Source organism: Marmota marmota, unplaced genomic scaffold (genome assembly GCF_001458135.2).
Source record: "Marmota marmota marmota unplaced genomic scaffold, marMar, whole genome shotgun sequence".
NCBI classification, from domain to species: domain Eukaryota; kingdom Metazoa; phylum Chordata; class Mammalia; order Rodentia; family Sciuridae; genus Marmota; species Marmota marmota.
In genome coordinates, this window is record NW_026000241.1 from 3,896,955 (window position 1) to 3,915,990 (window position 19,036).

Here is a 19,036-nt window from a genome sequence, read left to right on the forward strand (position 1 = left end):
ATCTGACTGGGTGCTACTTGGCCCTGGGCCACATAGTGCTGGCCTGGGAAAAGGTAAAAATTCAAAATTCAATGAAACATTTCTACTCAATGCCATCACATTCCCATCATCCTCCAGTGAAAAGAAAGTCAAGGAACCATCTCTATTACTTTCTGAGCTCAAATGGTTCTTGTGATCCAAAGTACTGATCCATAGAAAGAAAGATAATTTTACAAAGGGAAAAATTGGACTTCATCAAAATTGTATAAATTTTCTCATCAAAAGGTCCTGCAAATAAAATGGAAAGGGGGCCCTCTTATAAAAAGATAGATAAACATATGTAATAAAGAAATTACATCCTTTTACAAATTAAAAAGAAGAAAAGTTAGAAAAAGGCAAAAGACTTAAAGACCACCTTCAAAAATATTTACAGATGTCCACAGCAAAGCATCTGTATGGAAGACCAGCCAGGAAAGCTGCAAAATCCATGGCATGAAGTGCTCTGTTTCATCGTCCTTGGTCACACTTGCCCAGGCACAGGGTCAGTATTGCCATCTGCAGGACAACAAGTTGTACAGAAGTGCTCTCAGGACCCTCTTCATGTCCCTGTCCCTCAGGCTGTAGGTGAAGGGGTTCACCCTGGGTGAACACCGTGTTGTCCTGTACACCATGACCAGGGTGTACAGGGTGGAGGCCGTCACCCCGTCCAGGAGGTGTGTGTCCATGTGGAGCTGAGGTAGACCCCCAGGCAGAGTCTTAGAATAGGGGGACAAGAGATGAGAATCACAAGGGCCGTAGATGCTTTATACTTCCTTCCTGCTTATGAGATCCACAACACAGAAGCCATAATTTGAAAGTAAGTGAAAAGGATTTAGAAAGTGGGGGGGATCCCCCACATGCATTACACTATATGACAGGAAGTTATTGCTGAAGGTGTCAGAGCAGGTGAGCATGAGGATGTCAGGAGTTGACAGAAATAGTGCAGGATTTCCATGACTGAGAAGAAAGAGAGCCACAGTAGACTTCAGCTCCCAGGAAGAGTTGTTGTCTAGTGGAGGTTGTGAATCTATTTTAAACCAGCACACTGACAACCAGCTAGGAGAAGTAGCTGGGCACAGAGCCTGGGTCTTACAAGGGTGCTGTGTTGCAGGGGGTGCCAGATACCCCGGAAGCGACCACAGGCCATCAGAGTAAGAAGAAAATTGTCCAGCAGTCCAAACACTGTGAAACGGCACATCTGGGTGATGCAGCCTACATAGGTAATGGCCTTGCTCCGTGTCTGGATGTTCAACAGCATCTTTGAGATAGTGGTGGAGGTGAAGCAGAGGTCAGAAGAGAACAGTTTGGAGAGGAAGAAGTACCTGGGCATGTGCAGGTGGGAGTCTGAGACGGCGGCCAGGATGATGAGCAGGTTCCTAAAGACAATCACCAGGTACAAGGACAGGAACAGTCTAGAAAGAATGGACTGAATCTCTGGCTTGTCAGAAAGTCCCTGGAGGAGAAATACTGAAATCCCTGTGTGGTTTTCTGGTTCCATATAAAGTAAACGTCTCCAGGAGAGAGGTATCAGTCGGGGAAATGAGAAGTTCACAGCCATCTCCAGAACTTGGCTGCCTGGGGCTTGGGCCCAGTGCTCTAGGAAGCATTGGCTTGGTTCCTCTTCTACTGTTGATCAAATTGGGGCTTCTTAATGCCACCAAATTCCCATGTTACAACCACTATCTGGAAACACCCAGACACAAATCTAAATTTGTATCCACAGCTGACTTCATCTATTCAACAGCCCTGACACCTGCTCAGCCAGCCTTGGTCATCTCAGATGAGCTTGAATTGATACCCTAATAGTACTAACAATTTTAATAAAAAATGTTTAAAGTCATGAATCTATAATTTCCATAATGGTTGATAATATCAGATTTTAAATAATGGTTAGTTTTTAGTTAAAAGTATAATGCTAGGAGTAATCAAGGAAGAAAACACATACCAACAAAATATATCTTTCATGAAAGTAAAGATACCACATTAATAATTTTTAAATCTCACCTATTTGCAGTTTGTAAAAAATATCTGAGAATATATGAAAACAGTTGTCCAATGGAGTTTGTGAATCTATTTTAACATTGAGGCCAAAAATATAGCAGCATAAGAATAAACACTCATTGATTTAATTAATTAGTGCAAATGGGAAAAACATGAACCAATTAGCTCTAAAATATAGTCATGAATTTGTCAAGCAGACTATATATGATGAACAGGTAGCTTGCAACCCAAGAAGGCAATGCTCATTTGTCACGAGCCGATGAAGGGTTGTGTGTGGGTCACCACACATAGAAGCCTAGTGGATAGAAATATCTGGGGTCTGGGAATGACCAGTGGACATTTTCTCTGGTCAGTTGCCCAGGGACAGTGTAAATTTCTATCCTCCTCTGCCGTGTCCCACACAGCACCTGAGATGGACGTGACCTGCCAAGATGCCAATTGACCTGCAGTCAGCAAGACTCTGCCCTTAAAACCTATCCCTGCCTATATGTACCCCCTTAAATAAACCACCAGAGCCATGTTTCCTTTGTCTAGTTCCAACCTCATGTGGACTCGATCTATCAGGGGCTCTGCTTTTTGTTAACACGTTTCTGTCTATTTGTGTTTTGTTCTTCACTAATTATTTTAGATTTTAATTTTCCAGGTGGCTTACACCCTCCTCGGCAGGAAGAAGGACCCCCCCAGTAAGACGTTGGCTGTCGCCCTATTACACATTTTATAACAATAATTCAATTATTATGTTATCATAAATAAGTGGAAACAGTACCTAGGTATAATAAGGTCATCTTAATAGATGGAAAAGATACTTCATTAAAATAGTTGGGAGAAAACTGTAAATAGGGATGGGGCTGTGGCTTAGTGGGAGAGCGCTTGCCTCACATGTGTGAGGCACTGGGTTCAATCCTTAGCACCACATAAAAATAAATAAATAAAATAAAGGTATTGTGTCCACCTACAACTAAAAAAATTTAAATTGTAAATAGGCACATATTTCTTAAACATTAAAAAATAAATTGCTTAATTATCAGCCAGTATCTGCCCTGACAAGAAATTACTTGGAGAATCTTCATGAAACTCACTGAAGTCAATGTACCTGCCGCTGGCTCTACCAACACTATTCTGAAACTTTAAGTCAGTGTGACCAAGGAAGCAAGAGCTATCACAGCTTGATGTGGTGGGAAGAAGTGAATTGATCACATTTTCAGATGACAAAATTGACAATCTAAATAGTAATCTAAAAAAAAAAAAAAAGAAACAACCCAGGGTCAGTGGCACCCACCTACTGAAATACCAGCTACTCAGAAGACAGAGGAAGATTGTTAATTTGAGGTCAGCCTGGGCAACTTGGAGAGACCCTATCTCGAAATAGAAAGGACTGGGTATGTAGCTCAGTGGTAGAAAACTTGCCTAGCATGCATGAGGCCAGAATCATGCAAAAAAAATCCATATTATTGTATTATTTTCTTCCCTATATCCACCAATAGACATATCATAGGAAAAACAACTTATTCAATACAGTTTAGAAATGTAACATACACTGACCAGGATTGGGCTTATTGGGGAAATTATATGAATGTTAAGTCATATTCACAAACACTTCCAAGCTGCAGGAATGGTGCCAATCCTTTCTTCTGAATGACCTCATTTCATCTCCTGGAAACACTTGGGAGAGCTGTCATTCATGCATACTGCAGAAACAACTGTCAGCTTGAATGCTAGTAGAATGTTCGAGTAAATGTCCTATGCTTTTTAGTGTTGAGGTACATTCCTTCTATCTTTCATTTATCTGGTGTTTTAAACATGATTGAATGCTGGATTTTCCCAAAGGTTTTTTCTGCATCTATTGAGGTGGTCATATGATTTTTGTTCTTTAATTATACCAAATGCCTACTGAGCACCTATGTTCAAGTGTGTAGTTGCTGCACCTATGGTGATTCCATCCTGTTATGAGATGAATCTTTCTGTGTCCTCTAAAATTCTTATATTGAGATCCTAAGTCTCCATGGACCCAGTTGGGCACATCCATTTAGCCGGTCTGAATCTCATTTGTATGAATGTAGAATGAGGCTCATGACAGTAGAGAATACCAAGAATGGGATTTTATCATACCTACGTCTATAGCAGCATAATAGCCAAACTATGGACCAGCCTAGGTGTCCATCAATGGATGAATGGATAAAGAAGTATGTTATACATGCACAATGGAATTTTATTCAGCCATAAAAATGAAATTATAGCATTTTCAGGAAATTGGATGGAGCTGGAGATCATCATGTTAAGTGAAATAAATCAAACTCAGAAGGTCAAAGTGTGTTTGCTCTCATATGCATAAGTTAGGAAAAAGGGAAAGCAAGGTGAGGTGGAACTCCTAAAAATCAAAGAGAGATCAGTAGAAAGGGGTGGGAGGAGGGGAGTGTTGGGGGAAGTGCTCGGAGTGATATTGGTCAAATGATTGTTATATTGTGTGTGTATGTGCAAATATGTATCCCATCATCATGCACAAATATAATGCACCAATACAATGTGAAAAAAGAAAGGACTTTTATAAAAAACAAAACAAGAAAAAATTTAAATGTTACTAATCTCAGGAAATGTGCACAAAAAGATCTAAATGTATCTCTTTGAATTATTGAAAGGTGAGTGGTTTATAAATGCAAGACTCAATACCACTTCTTAACTTCTGTTGTAAATATAGCATGAACCCAAGGGTTGTAGTGTTCATGATTTTATATCAAGAGACCACAGCCCCCTCATTAAGGAGAGGAGTAGTCAATTTTCTGGCGATGTTAGGGGTTATCCCTAGCACAAATCAAAGCTTTTGCCACCCAGGGGAACTGCTCAAGACAGGATCATGCATTTTAGATCTTGGACAAGACTTTCAGTCAGGCTTGGGACTCGTGTTAATAGGTTAGATCTCTAAAAGAAAAAAAAATTATAAAGGAAAAATAAACACTTATTCCCCTGATATTAAACTTGTACCTTGGGCACAGAACTCATCAAGAACAAAATCCCTTTGGTGCAGAGCAAGGTCTCAGTGGGAAACCATGTCTCAGGATTGGAATAACAAGAGGGAGAGGGCCCAATGAGCAGACACACACAGCTGAAGCTACTCCCTGCTGGCCTCTTCTGTGTGCTCTGTGTTGATTTGGATGGGCCTTGGCTGTTTGCTTTGAGTCCTGCATGTGGCTGGGGGATGATTCTCGACCCCTTCCTGCTGTCTTGTCTGGCAACATAGTCTCAGGCTGCATCATCAAAGAGAGGATTTGAATTCCACATTGAGACCTTCCACTCAGAAGACTCATCCAGGTGAGTCTGAGGGGGTGGTGGATGCTGCAGGAAAGCTTCTCAGAGGACAGAAGCTAAGGACACTTCCCTAAGGTCATCTGAGAGCTACTCCAGCCCCACCCAGAGATGAGAGGTGGCTATGTTTTTTGTTGGTTTGCTTGGGGGAACCCTGACTCAACAGTGCCTGAGTCATCCTGACCATAGAATGAGGTCCTGGAATCTCAGCTAGAATTGGGATGAGAGGCTTGAAGCATTTTCCAAATAAATCCATGTGTCCAAGGACTTTTGTAATTAATTTGGTGGCAATCAGAATGAGAGCCTTATCTGTGGAGGGATGAATAGGAAGAGAGGGCATTTCTTGTTTCCAAGATGGAGCATCAATTTGATTGGCTTATTATTATCATAAACCTATTTTTCTATTGTTATCAATATTTCAGTGGATTTTTCCAGTTCTTTGTTTCTCTACTGATTTTTGAGTGGTAATTTTTAGCCATTAAGTGTTTTAAATATTAGCTAAGTATGGTAGCACATGCCTGTAAACCCCGCTGCTCAGGAGGCTGAGGCAGGAGGACGAAAAGTTCGATGCCAGTGTCGGCAACTTGGTGAAACCCTGTCTCAAAATAAAAAATAAAAAAAAAATGACTGGGACTGTATTTCAGTAGTAAAGAGAGACTGCGTTCAATCTCCTGTAATCCCCCCAAAAAAGTCTCTATTTTTTTTTAGTGAAGTACATCTATCTTATTACTTCTGAATTTCTTGCCTTACTTAACATTTCTTTTCACCTGTGAACTTTATATGTAATTTTCCTGATATCCTCTAAAATGTGTTTATTACTTTCATACTGTGATCTTCACTTCCTCTGAACTAGGAGACCAACTTCATTCTCCTAAAGATAGCTAATACCAGTTTTATTTAAGTACTCAAACTTTTCCAACAAAATTAACTTATGACCTTGTCGTCGTTTCTGGACTGAGGCAGAATTTCTGATCCATTCCACACATGAGCATCTCCCTGGGCCACAACTTTCAAGGACCATTCTGAATTATGCCCAAGTTTGTGCCAACTTAGTTATTGATTCATCAGGACAGCATTAAATCTTGGTATTATATGTCTTCTCTTATTTAGTGCTTGATGCTGCCTTCACTTTTGTTTATTGCATTTATCTTAAGGTCCTCAGCTTGACCTGGTTCCAGTCCCCCACTATTCCTTTTAACATCACTTCTCTTTTCTTTAATTTTGTTCTATGTAATGGACACACGTTCACACACTGCTATGAAACAGAGAGGTGAATGAAGCAGGCAAAGTCTGCCCTCTTGGATCTTGCCCCATGATGCTGAGGACAGTCAGCACATTGCAATGGCTGTGTGATGAGCTGTGATGTGTCAAGAATGAGTCATGTGAGGGATTTTATTCAGTGTAAAAGGATAAACGTCATGGCATGGGCAGGATTTTACAGAAAAGTGTCTTTGCACCTTTGAGGAAGACCATTACCAGGACTGCAGTGTGCCCTTTGGATTTGTTCAAGGAGTTCAAAACAGAAAGCCCAGGAATATCACAGAAGGCAAACCTCACAAGAAAATGAGGAGAGCATCTGCCTATGCTGCTGTCCACACAGGAACCAGTTGATATTAATCTTTCTGTGTCCTGCTTATTGCAGAATGAGAGATATCAGTTGGTTTTTACTGTGGAATCTAAAAAGTAGATTTCAGAGAAGTAGGAAGTAGACGGTAGTTACTCAGAAATAATAATGGGGAAAGTCCTATTAACAGGCACAACATGTCAGTTACACAGGAGGAAGAAGGTTTGGTATTCTATTGCAGAGCAGGGTGACTAGAGTTAATAATGCACATTTCAAAGTAAATAGAAAGGAGGATTTTGATTATTCTCACCACAACAAAATAATAAATATTACCCCAGTTTGATAATTACACAATAAATAAATGCAGAGAGACTTCATGTCATACTCCATAAGTGTGTGCAATAATTATGTGTCAATCAAAAATGAAATGCCACATTATAAAAGCAATCATTGAAATCAATATTGAATGTCACAGAAACAAATCTTCTAATATTTTATATAAAAGTACTCATTTTTTTGTTCTTTGTATACTTCCCTTTTTGAATTTCTGTAGTATTATTCCCTTCACACATTTTTTTCCTACATGAATATTTCATTTGAGCTGGGTGTGGTGGCCCATGCCTGTGATTCCAGTGGCTCAGGAGGCTGAGGCAGGAGGATCTCAAGTTCAAAGCCAGTCTCAGCATAAAGTGAGGCACTAAGCAACTCAGTGAGACCCTGTCTCTAAATAAAATACAAAATAGGACTGGGGATGTGGCTCAGTGGTCAAGTGCCCATGAGTTCAATCCCCAATACCACTTCCCCTCCCAAAATTCCATCTCTAAGTGTCTTTGACCAAATGATCATTATTACCACATTTGACTTTGAGAAATTTTGCCTTGCTATTTCGTTCATTTTTTCCTAGTCCACAATGGATATAACCTCAGGTGAATGCTGCCAGAAATAGGGGCCATTTTCTTCCATACAGTCTCTTGGGGACTGAGCTCATCAGTGTTTTTCCCCTCAAGGTCTTTTAATTTCTCTCCTTGTTGAGCAGATTTCTTATATTCCTTTAACCACAGGGTAGAAAATGGCAATGCCAAAAGGACCCTCCAGGTCACGTGTCTATGGGAAATTTTCAAACTGGGATTTTGGGGTACCACTTTTTTCTTGTCGTTATTTCCTTTTCTAAATGTTTTTATGGGTGCATTGTAGTTATGCATAATATCTGGGTCATTTTGAAGGAGCCCCATATGCATGGGATAGAATTTGCTCCATGTTGGTCCCTGGTCCTTCATCTTTCCCTTCCCCATGCCCCTTTCTCACTGTACTCGTTCTCCTTCTGTTTAATTATTGTCTTTTTAATTGGTGCTTTGTAGATACACATAAAGGTGGAGCTGGGCACCATCTTTTACCTCACTTTGCAGAATGAGGCATTGATACAGACAGCTCGCCTGGTGTCCATTCCCTCTGAATAGTGACACTGGGTGTGAGAAGCAGATGGCATTCACACAGGGCTGGGAGCTCAGGGCTGGTGGTGTGCTTTTGTGGAGTGTGTGTTTTGTGTGTGTCTGCCTATAAAGGTGAGAGCAGGTTTCAGAAAAGGGGGACCTGGATTTAATATATTCCCAAAGTCACTTTATACTCCAGAGGTCAGAACATCAGGCACCAGAAGGAAATGAACCAGGATTACATTTCAATCCACACAGGCACCTTGTCAAGCAACTTAATAAAAGGCCAAGGCAGGAACACCTGGACAGAAGCTCCTGGCATCTTGAACCTGCAGCAAGTGGGAGGCTGCTTTGTTCTTCATTCTTCTCTGATACCTGCTCATGTCACCCTCTCCTTGATCTTGGGGACTTTGAAAATTTGCATCAGGCACCTTCCTCAGGGCCTTTGCACTAGACATACCTCCAGCCAGGCACATGCTTCTGGAGATGGTGGCTCCCATTCTGTCTTCCTGGAGGTCTCTTTTCAAATGCCACTTACTGGCCTGTCTTGCCTGGACACCTGTACAAAATTAGACTCCCTCTCAATCTTCTCATTTATAGCTGTTTTTTTTTCTCTTAATAGTAGCTGTCACCATTTGGCTTGCCACATGATTATTTCTTCCCCTCCTTATATGTGCTTGCATTATTTCTTCATCATTAGAGATTAGGAATACCTGCTTGCTTAGCCCTGATCATTGCCTAGATTTTTCCTGGAACATGATCATCACTGAATTAAATTCCTTAAATGCATAAAGTAAATTCAAATTATTGAATACATAATCTATTGGGAAAGGGTGAGGGTGGGACTGGGATTCCAAATCAAAGACAGAAAAGGGATCCCCAAAGGGGAGAAGATTCATACACAAAACATAGGAACAGTGTCTTAAGTGTGAAATGGAAATGGTAGTATGTGTGTCAAGTTACATGTTCTTTTTACTCTCTCTTTTTTTAGTTACAACAACCACATGGGGTCAGTGAATGAGACACGGATTTCAGAATTTCTACTTCTGGGAATTTCAGAGGAATCCAGATGGCAACCCTTCCTCTTTGGGCTTTTCCTGTCCATGAACCTGGTCACTGTGCTGGGGAACCTGCTCATCATCCTGGCCACCATCTCAGACTCCCACCTGCACACGCCCATGTACTTCTTCCTCTCCAACCTGTCCTTTGTGGACATCTGCTTCACCTCCACCACTGTCCCCAAGATGCTGGTGAACATCCAGACAGAGAGAAAGGCCATAACATATGAAGGATGCATCGTGCAGATATATTTTTTCATACTCTTTGGAGTTTTGGATAATTTCCTTCTAACTGTGATGGCTTATGACCGCTTTGTAGCTATCTGTCACCCTCTGCACTACACGGTCATCATGAACCGCCAACTCTGTGTGTCCCTGGTGCTGGCATCCTGGATCACAAGTGCCCTGAATTCCCTGCTGCAAAGCTTAATGGTGTTGCGACTGTCCTTCTGCACGGACTTGGAAATCCCCCACTTCTTCTGTGAACTGAATCAAGTGGTTCTGCTTGCCTGTTCTGACACTTTTCCTAATGACATGGTGATGTATTTTGCAGCAGGACTGCTGTTCTGTGGCCCCCTTGCTGGTATCCTGTACTCCTACTCCAAGATAGTCTCCTCCATCCGTGCAATCTCATCAGCTCAGGGCAAGTACAAAGCCTTCTCCACCTGTGCGTCTCACCTCTCCGTGGTCTCCTTATTCTATTGCACATGCCTAGGAGTCTACTTTAGCTCATCTACTACACACAACTCACACTCCAGTGCAACAGCCTCGGTGATGTACAGTGTGGTCACCCCCATGCTGAACCCCTTCATCTACAGTCTGAGGAATAAGGACATCACGGGAGCTCTGAGGAGACTCTTTGTTGGCAAGCTATAGAGGTGATGTTTTTTCAGGAAGTGCCTGGGGTCCTACTGCTCTCACCTGCAGAGCCAGAAATCACAGTCCTTTAATCAGATCCTAATGTAGAATGTGCTCTTTCATTCATTTCCTGTAGTTTTTATTCTTTCACTTCAACTTCTTTGTTGAATGTAGACAACCTCATTAATAAGTTTTCTACTCTGTTAGCCAATGTTTTTCTCTTTCTCCTTTTCCCAGTGTTCTTCTAGATCTCAGATCAGGTGTGGTTTAGAGATTCCCAACAGTCCCACAGAAAGAAGATGCACTAATCCTGGAATGAACTGCACTTGCAGCTGGGTCGTGTGTCATTTTATTATAGAAAAAAACCCTGAGACCACAATTCTTCAATGTTTTGTTTTTTCTTGCTGTCTACAAAGCTGCCTTACTTGGTCTATGTTATAATATAAACTTCAACAAACCAGTGATTTTATAGTTCATCGTGGGAGAGTATATTCACAGGTATATGATGCTCTTATTCAGCACAGTTTTCAAAACATGGTATATTTCATGGTAAAGAGTAATAATGAAAAACTGCAATTGAATGCACATTAAACGTGTGTGATGTTACATGTTTATATTAAACACACCAAGAAGGACAAATCACACACATCAATGACTTAGTGTGATCTTAGAGTCAGAGGAACTTATGTTTTCAAGTTTCAATCAGACGTTGAATTTTCAGCCATACCTCTATGATAGGTCTATTTTTGATAATGTACATCTACTCATTGAAATTTGAAATCTTGGTGTCTGCACAAAGAAATTTATTCAGTGCCTGAAGGATTCAGCATCAAGTTCTTACTATTCAGGACATAATCTTGCTCTTCTTGTTTAAAAATTCCTAGTGCTGACGAAAATCATGACTCCTTCCCTTGACATTAACAAAATACCTCGCCCGTTACATTTTTTTTTTTGTAGACATTAATGAGCAGGTGAGTGAATTGTGTGAACATTTACTCTAATTTTATTTTCATTTCATCTTTTATGTTCTAAACTTTCTTCAGTGCTTATGAGCAATGGATGACTTCAGTAAGAACTTGAATCCTGCCTGTAGAGCCACAACCAGGGTGGACAAACTCACAATTCTGGTGAGGAGTGATGGGGGATTAGAAAATAAAGACTCACACGGATTGTGAAGATAGTTGGGATAAGGTGGAGTGCTGCTCTCTGATGGAGAAGGAGATCTAAAGAGTTATGCCAGCAGTCTTTATTATATGTGTATCATTACCAGGTTAAAGACTATGAAAACATTATTCTTTGTACTGAGAAAGTTACAGAACTAGAAACATCTATGCAGCTTTCCCAAGTTGCAATCCATAGTTGCAATGTAAGGAGTTTTGTGTAGCACTCAAGGAGGTCCATTGTTTAAAGTTACTGTTAAGCAGGCCAGCAGAGCTGGGGAAACATTGTGGTCATCTAGCATGAGAATTCCTCTGCCCCCTGAAGCTATGCTCCTGAGATCAAGGTCGAAGCTCATAAGACTCTTCCTCAGAGTCTCCTCATGCAGGGTATTACCACAGCAGCTAGATAATATCTAGACATTAACAAAATACCTCACCCGTTACAATTCACAATAGAAATATTCCCAGGCACCAGGAACACTGCATCCATGAGGTCATCAGAGACCCCAATCTCAGTCACTGCTCTCCATTCTGTGGTGCCTTGGCAAGGAGGTTGTGCACGGAGCACAAGGGATTCCCCTATAAACATGCATGTTCTTCCCATCTCCCCTGCTTACCTGGAATGGAAACTCAACAATGGTCACTTTCTAAAATACCACAGTGAATCACATGTATTTGGTGATATGTATAATATTTATTTCATAATTAAAATAATAATACTAATAATACTAGAAAAGAGATTATCAGAGTAGAACAACAGATCAAAGTAAGGGAGAGGGGAGGGAAAAGGAAGGTACTAGGAATGAGATTGAGTGAATCTTGTTACCTGCATATCTGAACATGGAATAATACATCTCACTATCATGTATAACTTTAATAACAAACAAATAAGAGGCATAGATACACAATGGAATATTATACAGCTTTGAGAAAGAAGAAATTGCCGTCATGTATAACAACATGAAAGGAACTTGAGGACACTGTGCAGAGATATAAGGCAGGCTCAGAAAAAATAAACACTGTATGATGTCACTTATGTGTAGAATCTGAACAAGTCAACCTTGTAGAAAAAGAGCAGAAGGGTGGTTACCAAGGGTGGGAAGGGGGTGTTGGAAGAAAGAGTATGTGTCCAAAGAAGCAGAGCTTCAGTTACACTGGAGGAATGTGCTTTAGGGATCTATCACACTGCCTGGTGACCTCAGGTGATGATAATGTATTGCATAGTTTTAAATTACTAGGCAGATTTTTAAATATAGAATTACCTGTGCACCTGGCAACCAGTGAATCAAGAGAAATCCCAAGGGATTATCAGACATAAAGAAGACTGAAATCCTGTCACTGACAGCAAAATGGCTGAGCTAGAGGACGTCAAGGTGATCCAAATGAGACAGAAACAGCAGGACTGATATCATTACCTCCCTCTCCTGAACAGAAACCCGAACAGAGAGGGACTGGAGTCGAGGGGGCTGCCAGGGACTGTGCTGGGTGCTGTGGGAGGCAGGAGGGAGAGTAGAGTGGAGGGGCAGCCGTGACCAATGCCCCATGCAGGCCTGGGTGTGTAAGTCACTGTGAATCCCATTAATCTGCACCAGAGATGTGGGCCAATAACAGTGAAAAATAACATACAAATAATTCAGTGAAACAGAGCTGAGCAACATCTCTGGGCTCCCCCTAATGGCAGGGAAGAGGATAATTTTCTGAAGGTATCTGAGAAGTCAACCCAAAGTCCACGCTTTGGAGTTGCAGGGACTTGGTAAACACAGCTTCCTAAATTTCATGAGACAAGCCTTGCTACGGTGCCTGGGCAGGCCCAGAACTCCTGGGCTCAAGTGATTATCTCACTCCAGCCTCCTAAAAACCTGGGATTACAGGTGCGTGACACGTTACCCAAACAGAAGGGACATCTGTAAAAAACAAAAGAGACTATTTATAAGGTAATAATCTCAGAGCAGTGTGCATAAAAGGATCTAAATATTATCACTTATAATTACCAATGGTCTGATGGTGTGCTTGCTTGCTCAATTATTAATTTATTTACTTAAGATGCTAAAAGGGACATGGCAATTTAACTACTTTTTGTCAAAAAGAGATCAATGCTAGAAGTGGAGGAGCTGTGGCTACCAGAGCTGGGGAGGGTGTGGGAAGGACCTGAGAGGAGGGCAGGGACACAGGGTGATGCTCACAGGAGGGGTGACTCCAAGTGCTCTCTGGCTCAGTGGGGTAGCTGTGGGCCAGAGCTGCTGGTTGTAGATTTTGAAATAGCTGATAGTGAAGATTCCAGTGATGTCCCCACCACAGAGAAGTGATGAATGTTGAGGTGATGGATATGTTAATTCACTAATCATCACACACTGCACACATGCATTGAATGATCACTCTGTACCCATATATACACACAATTAATTGTTGATTAATTTTTAACAATAAAAGTGTTGGGAAAAATATCACCTGGTTGTTTGTGGAATGATATATTCTTTGTCTTGGTTGGGATCAGCTTCTGTGAAAAATGTGTGTTGAGAGATGTCTCTCTACAGTCAGGTGCTAGACACACACACACACACACACACACACACATGCACACACACACACGATGACTTTGACAAATAGCTATGGGCAGTGTTATCACTGTGAGAATGAGGACATCCAGAGCCCAACTTGGAGGTGAGGTGTGCACGTCTTCATGGGCTCTATGTCTAAGAACTGCAAGCTTATCACTGTGGTTGGAAGGGATGGGTAGATCATTGCTGTCCCAGAAGCAGAATGTGGTATAGAGACCTTGATTAGCTGACAGGAAAGAGGGAGGTGGAATAATGGGTCAAACAGGAGAAAATCCTAGTCCTGTATAGCAAGCAAGGTGATGATACTTTATAATCATTCACTATGTGTTTTTTAAAACACTAGAAGAGAGAAGTTGAAACATTCTCAACACAAAGAAATGGTAAATGTATAAGGAACTCAAATTGCCACTTATTCCAAGTAGGTTGGTACACATTTTATACATGCATTGAATTATCACATTGTACAATCATTACATAACAATTCAAATATCAAAAGAAAGGAAGCTTTGGTAAATATACCAGATGTTCTCCTCAACAGATGCCAAAATTCTATGCAACACATTTACCAGAGCCTTACCCAATTTGGGGGGAGAAAAATCAGAAATATCCAGCTTCTTGTCTCACCTAGCATGAATAGAACTGAGAATACTTGCAAAGAACCTAGTCCAGATAACAAGAAGACGTGAACAAATTCTTTAAAAGATGCCATTTACCAAAACTCACAGAATGAGAACTAGCTCACTTAAATGGTCCTATATCTATTAAAGAAATGAATCAGTATTTACTCACCATCTACATCAGAAAGCATTATATGGTTTTACAGGTGAATACTACCACAAATTTATACAGAAAATATCTCATTCTCTACAATATTCTACAGAAAGCAGAAACAGAGACCCCATTTTCTAATTCATTTTGTGAAGTCATAATTACTCTGATACCAAAACCACACAATGATCTGGGAGAAAAAAAAAACAATTTGGAATAAAGACAACCTATGGAACAGTACTTACCATGAGTATACATGCAAATACATACAAAAATAATAACTAATCACATCCAACAGTGCATAAAAATAATTTTATTCTATGACTAAGTGGGATTAATTCCAGAATATCAATTCAACATTCAAAACCACTTTGCTATAAATACAACAAAATATTTAAAGGATGTATTTGAGAGAAACAGCAAAACTCTATTGAAAGATCAAAATCTCTGATGGAAAACTATCCTAGGTATGGATTGGAACACTCAATATTGTCAAGCTGTAAGTCCTTACCAAATTGTTCTGTGGATTCCTCCCAATCCCAATCAAAATCCCACATTGTACTTTATGTATATTGATGAGCTGGTTCTGTGGTTTATTTGGAAAGACAAAAGACTCAGAATAGCTTTTTCAAAGATCAAAGAAGTTGGACTTGTTGGGAGTTGCCTCAGCTAACCATCTCATCTCCTCACAATCTAAAGGATTTTCTCACTTACAAGGAGCTACAGTCACTTCCTCCTTCCAGGGTTCTATCCCTCCTTGTCTCTCCTTGAAAATCCCTCCCTATCTTTTCAGCCCTTCTCTCCATTAAAACCTGCCTCCCTCCTCCCATCTTCTTCGTCACAAGATCCCATCCACAAATGCCTGGAGGTATTAGAGACGATTTTACCCTGCCATTTGAGGGACCCCTGCCCTCTTTGGACCTTGTCTGGTTCTCAGATGGTAGTTCCTTTATACACAAAGGAGTTAAAGTGGTGGGGTATGCTGTTGTTTCCCTATCATCCATCATAGAGACAAAACCTCTCCCACCCAATACCACCAACCAACAAGCTGAACTCATAGCTGCCACAAGGACATGTGAGCTAGCGGAGGGAAAACCCCTCTCCCTATATACAGATTCTAAATGCGTCTTCCATATCCTGATCCTCCAAACAGCCATTTGGAAAGAAATGGGGCTATTGACCACCAGAGAGATGGCAGTCATTAATTCCACACTTATTTCTGGCCTACTACGAGCCTCCAGGCTGCCTTCCCAACTGGAAATAATCCATTGCAAGGCCCATCAAACTGACTCCTCCCTTACTACTATGGGGAATTCCAAGGCCAATCAAGTGGCTCAATCAGCCACCCTACAGAGCTTTACCTCCACTCCACTACTCTTTGTTACCACTAGGGATCGGCCCAAAGATCCCCAACAACTCTCCCAGTTTCTTCACTCTCTAGTCCATTCTAGTCCACAGAGTCTCACTACTTTCCTTCACTCCCTTTTCACCCTTTCCCCACATGATAAGACCCTCCTACAACAGATCACTTCTGCTTGTCAGATCTGCCAGAGAACCAATACCAATACTCCATTAAAACCTAAACCTTTCCCTTCTCATCAGGCCCACGGTCATACCCCGGCTGCAGACTGGCCGATTGATTTCACCAACACGCCCCAAGTAAAAAACAAGCCTTTCCCACTTCTAACAAGCAGGCCTCCATGGTAGTTGACTCACATAATCCCCCTGTTTCAGGAGGCCCACTTCTATCCAATCAGACAATGGCCCAGAATTCACCTCTCAGATAACTCAGGGACTGGCTCACACGCTATCACTCCCTTGGCATTTCCATTGCCCTTACCGCCCCCAGGCTTCTGGAAAGGTTGAAAGGACCAGTTGGTCCCTTAAAGAGACCCTCACCAAGCTCACCATGGAATTAAGCCTGGACTGGGTAAAGGTGCTCCCCTTGGCTTTATTGCACATTAGGGCCTTACCAAAGAAGCCTTCTAATATCTCACCTTTCAAAGTCATGTATGGCCGTCCCCTCGTTCCTCACGGACTGCCTACAGAACCCCTACCCATCTCCCAAACCTATGCCCTGCCCCTCCTCTTCCGTCTATGCTCTGAACACTGGTGCTATCAAGACTGGCTCCTTCCTGACCCCAGTCTCTTTCAAAACCCTACCTCCTTAACACCTGGTCAACTTGTTTACTATTGCCCACCAGGGGAAAAGCCCCCCTCTAAAACCAAATATGAGGGTCCTGCTCAGGTGACTATGTGCACTCCCTTGGTGGCCAAACTCAAACTACCTAATAACCCACTTACCCCATGGATTCATAATTCCAGGCTTAAGCCCGGCACTCCTACACCTTCATCAGGAGAGCCAAGGATCGTCACCTGTCATTAAATACTCTTGTCAATTCTCCCCCTCATTTCTGGCCCCTCTTGGGTCCTCTCTTCGCCCTATGTCTGAAGATTCAAGGCAAGTGACCCTAAGGGCCAGACCCCTCCTACTTGCTTGAATCTGGCCAGTAGTGGGACCGTTGTGTGTTGTCCTTCTGACAAACCACTTAGATGTCCAGAGCATGGTGACCCCTGAATAAGTGTGAACTACCTTTATCATAAGAGAGCACTTTATCAGTTGCCTTCTGGGCCTAAGGAGGAACATGTGTGTTTTGTTTACCCTCCCAGTTTTGTATCAGTATTTAAGGTTGAGGTGTTTCACATAAAACCTGAAGAGATCTGACTGCTCTCAAAGGGAAATCTGGTAACAATGGGCCATCATCCTCCCTTGGTCACCTTCGTTCAGAGCATGGGAGAAGCAGCCTTCTTTACAAAGCCTTGCTTTCTTGGTGTGAAGAGAGACAAGACTAGGGAAAGCTGGGAACAGGGATATTTCAGGATCCAAGGGCCAGTGAAAGGTAAAGAGAAAAGCAAGCTGGTTTCAGACACACCCAGGTAGGAGGGAGCTAGATTGGACTAGGAATGAAGAGTGGAATTGAGGGTGTTAGGTGCAGGACAGGCTGGTCTGCAGGTCCCAAACAAAGTTAGCTGCAGGATGACCTGGCTTCTCAAACCCTCTCTCTGGTTCTTTATCACCTGTTTGCTTCAAGCCCAAATGCCCATGCCCCTGCTCAAGGCTGAGCACTTAACCCCCCCTTGTGCCAACAAGGCAGCTTGCAGACCCAGAGACCCCATTAGATTTGGGCTATATAAACTCCCTGTGCCTGTTCCTTCCCTTTATCATAAAGTTCATTCAGACTCAGGTGGCTCAAAAATTTCTAATCAAGCTTTTACCCAGCTTCTCCTCAGGAATGATCAATTCCTGGCTACTGATGATACCTCCAGTCGAGATCTATGCTGAATGGACTGACATCATCATGGATCTGTGGTGGCAAGGAATCTTTGTTGATCTGGTTCCTGAAGTTATACTGGTCCTCTCTGCCCTCCTGTGGGGGCTCCTTACTTCCCTCCTCTCTGATTCTCCCATGCCGCCCCATCTCAGCATGAAGCAGCCAGAATGAGTTGACGGCCACTCTCATTTAATAACAAAGAGGGGGGAATGTTGGGAGTCACCCCGGCTCCAAAGCCTAACTTCCACATCCCCCAAGAAAAGCCGTCCAATGATGAGCCCTTCAGGCTCACATGATCCTGCCATCTGATGGTGAGCCCTGCTGGCTCACCTGATCCTTACCCACCAATCAGACTAGCCCTGCTGGCTCACCTGATCCTTACCCACCAATCAAAAAGCACCCCACGCCAACTGTCAGACCACCCCCGGCTCTATAAATATACAGAGCTGTTCCTCAATAAACAGACATTTTCTCCGACGGCAAGCCTTGATCGTTCTTTCAGGACTGACCCTATGTGGTCTCTTATAGTAAATGGACAGTAATCACAACAGTATGAAATCTACAGAAATCAAAACAAATAACTAATGGGACAGAATCTCCAGCCAGAAAAGGACCCACACAAATGCCATTAACTGATTTGACAGAGTAGGTGAGGCAATTCAATGGAGATAGGATGGTCTTCCAAGAAGTGGTTCTAGAGCAACTGGATATCACATACATGAATACTCTAGAACCCGGAACTTATCCCCAAAGGACAAATAAACTCAAAATGGATATAAGCCTTGAGGTCAAACGCAAAACTGTAGAAATCTCAAAAGATAACAGAGAACAATCTAGATGACATTGGATTTGGCAATGGCCTTTTAGATAAAATGCAAAAAGCCCAGTATACTAAAGGAAGAATTGATAGATCAGTAAAATGAAAAACTTCTCTGAGAAATGAATTGTTAGTAAAAAGAAATTCAGGTCATAGATGGGATACAGTTTCT

The 19,036-nt window shown here is 42.0% G+C and overlaps 1 protein-coding gene across 1 annotated transcript; it reads left to right on the forward strand.

Annotated features, from left to right (window-relative positions):
- Positions 1-9,317: 9,317 nt before the first annotated feature.
- LOC107145582 (olfactory receptor 19-like) lies at positions 9,318-10,247 on the forward strand. Its single transcript, XM_015489603.1, has one exon. The coding sequence runs from the start codon at positions 9,318-9,320 to the stop codon at positions 10,245-10,247; it is 930 nt and encodes a 309-aa protein (XP_015345089.1).
- Positions 10,248-19,036: the final 8,789 nt, after the last annotated feature.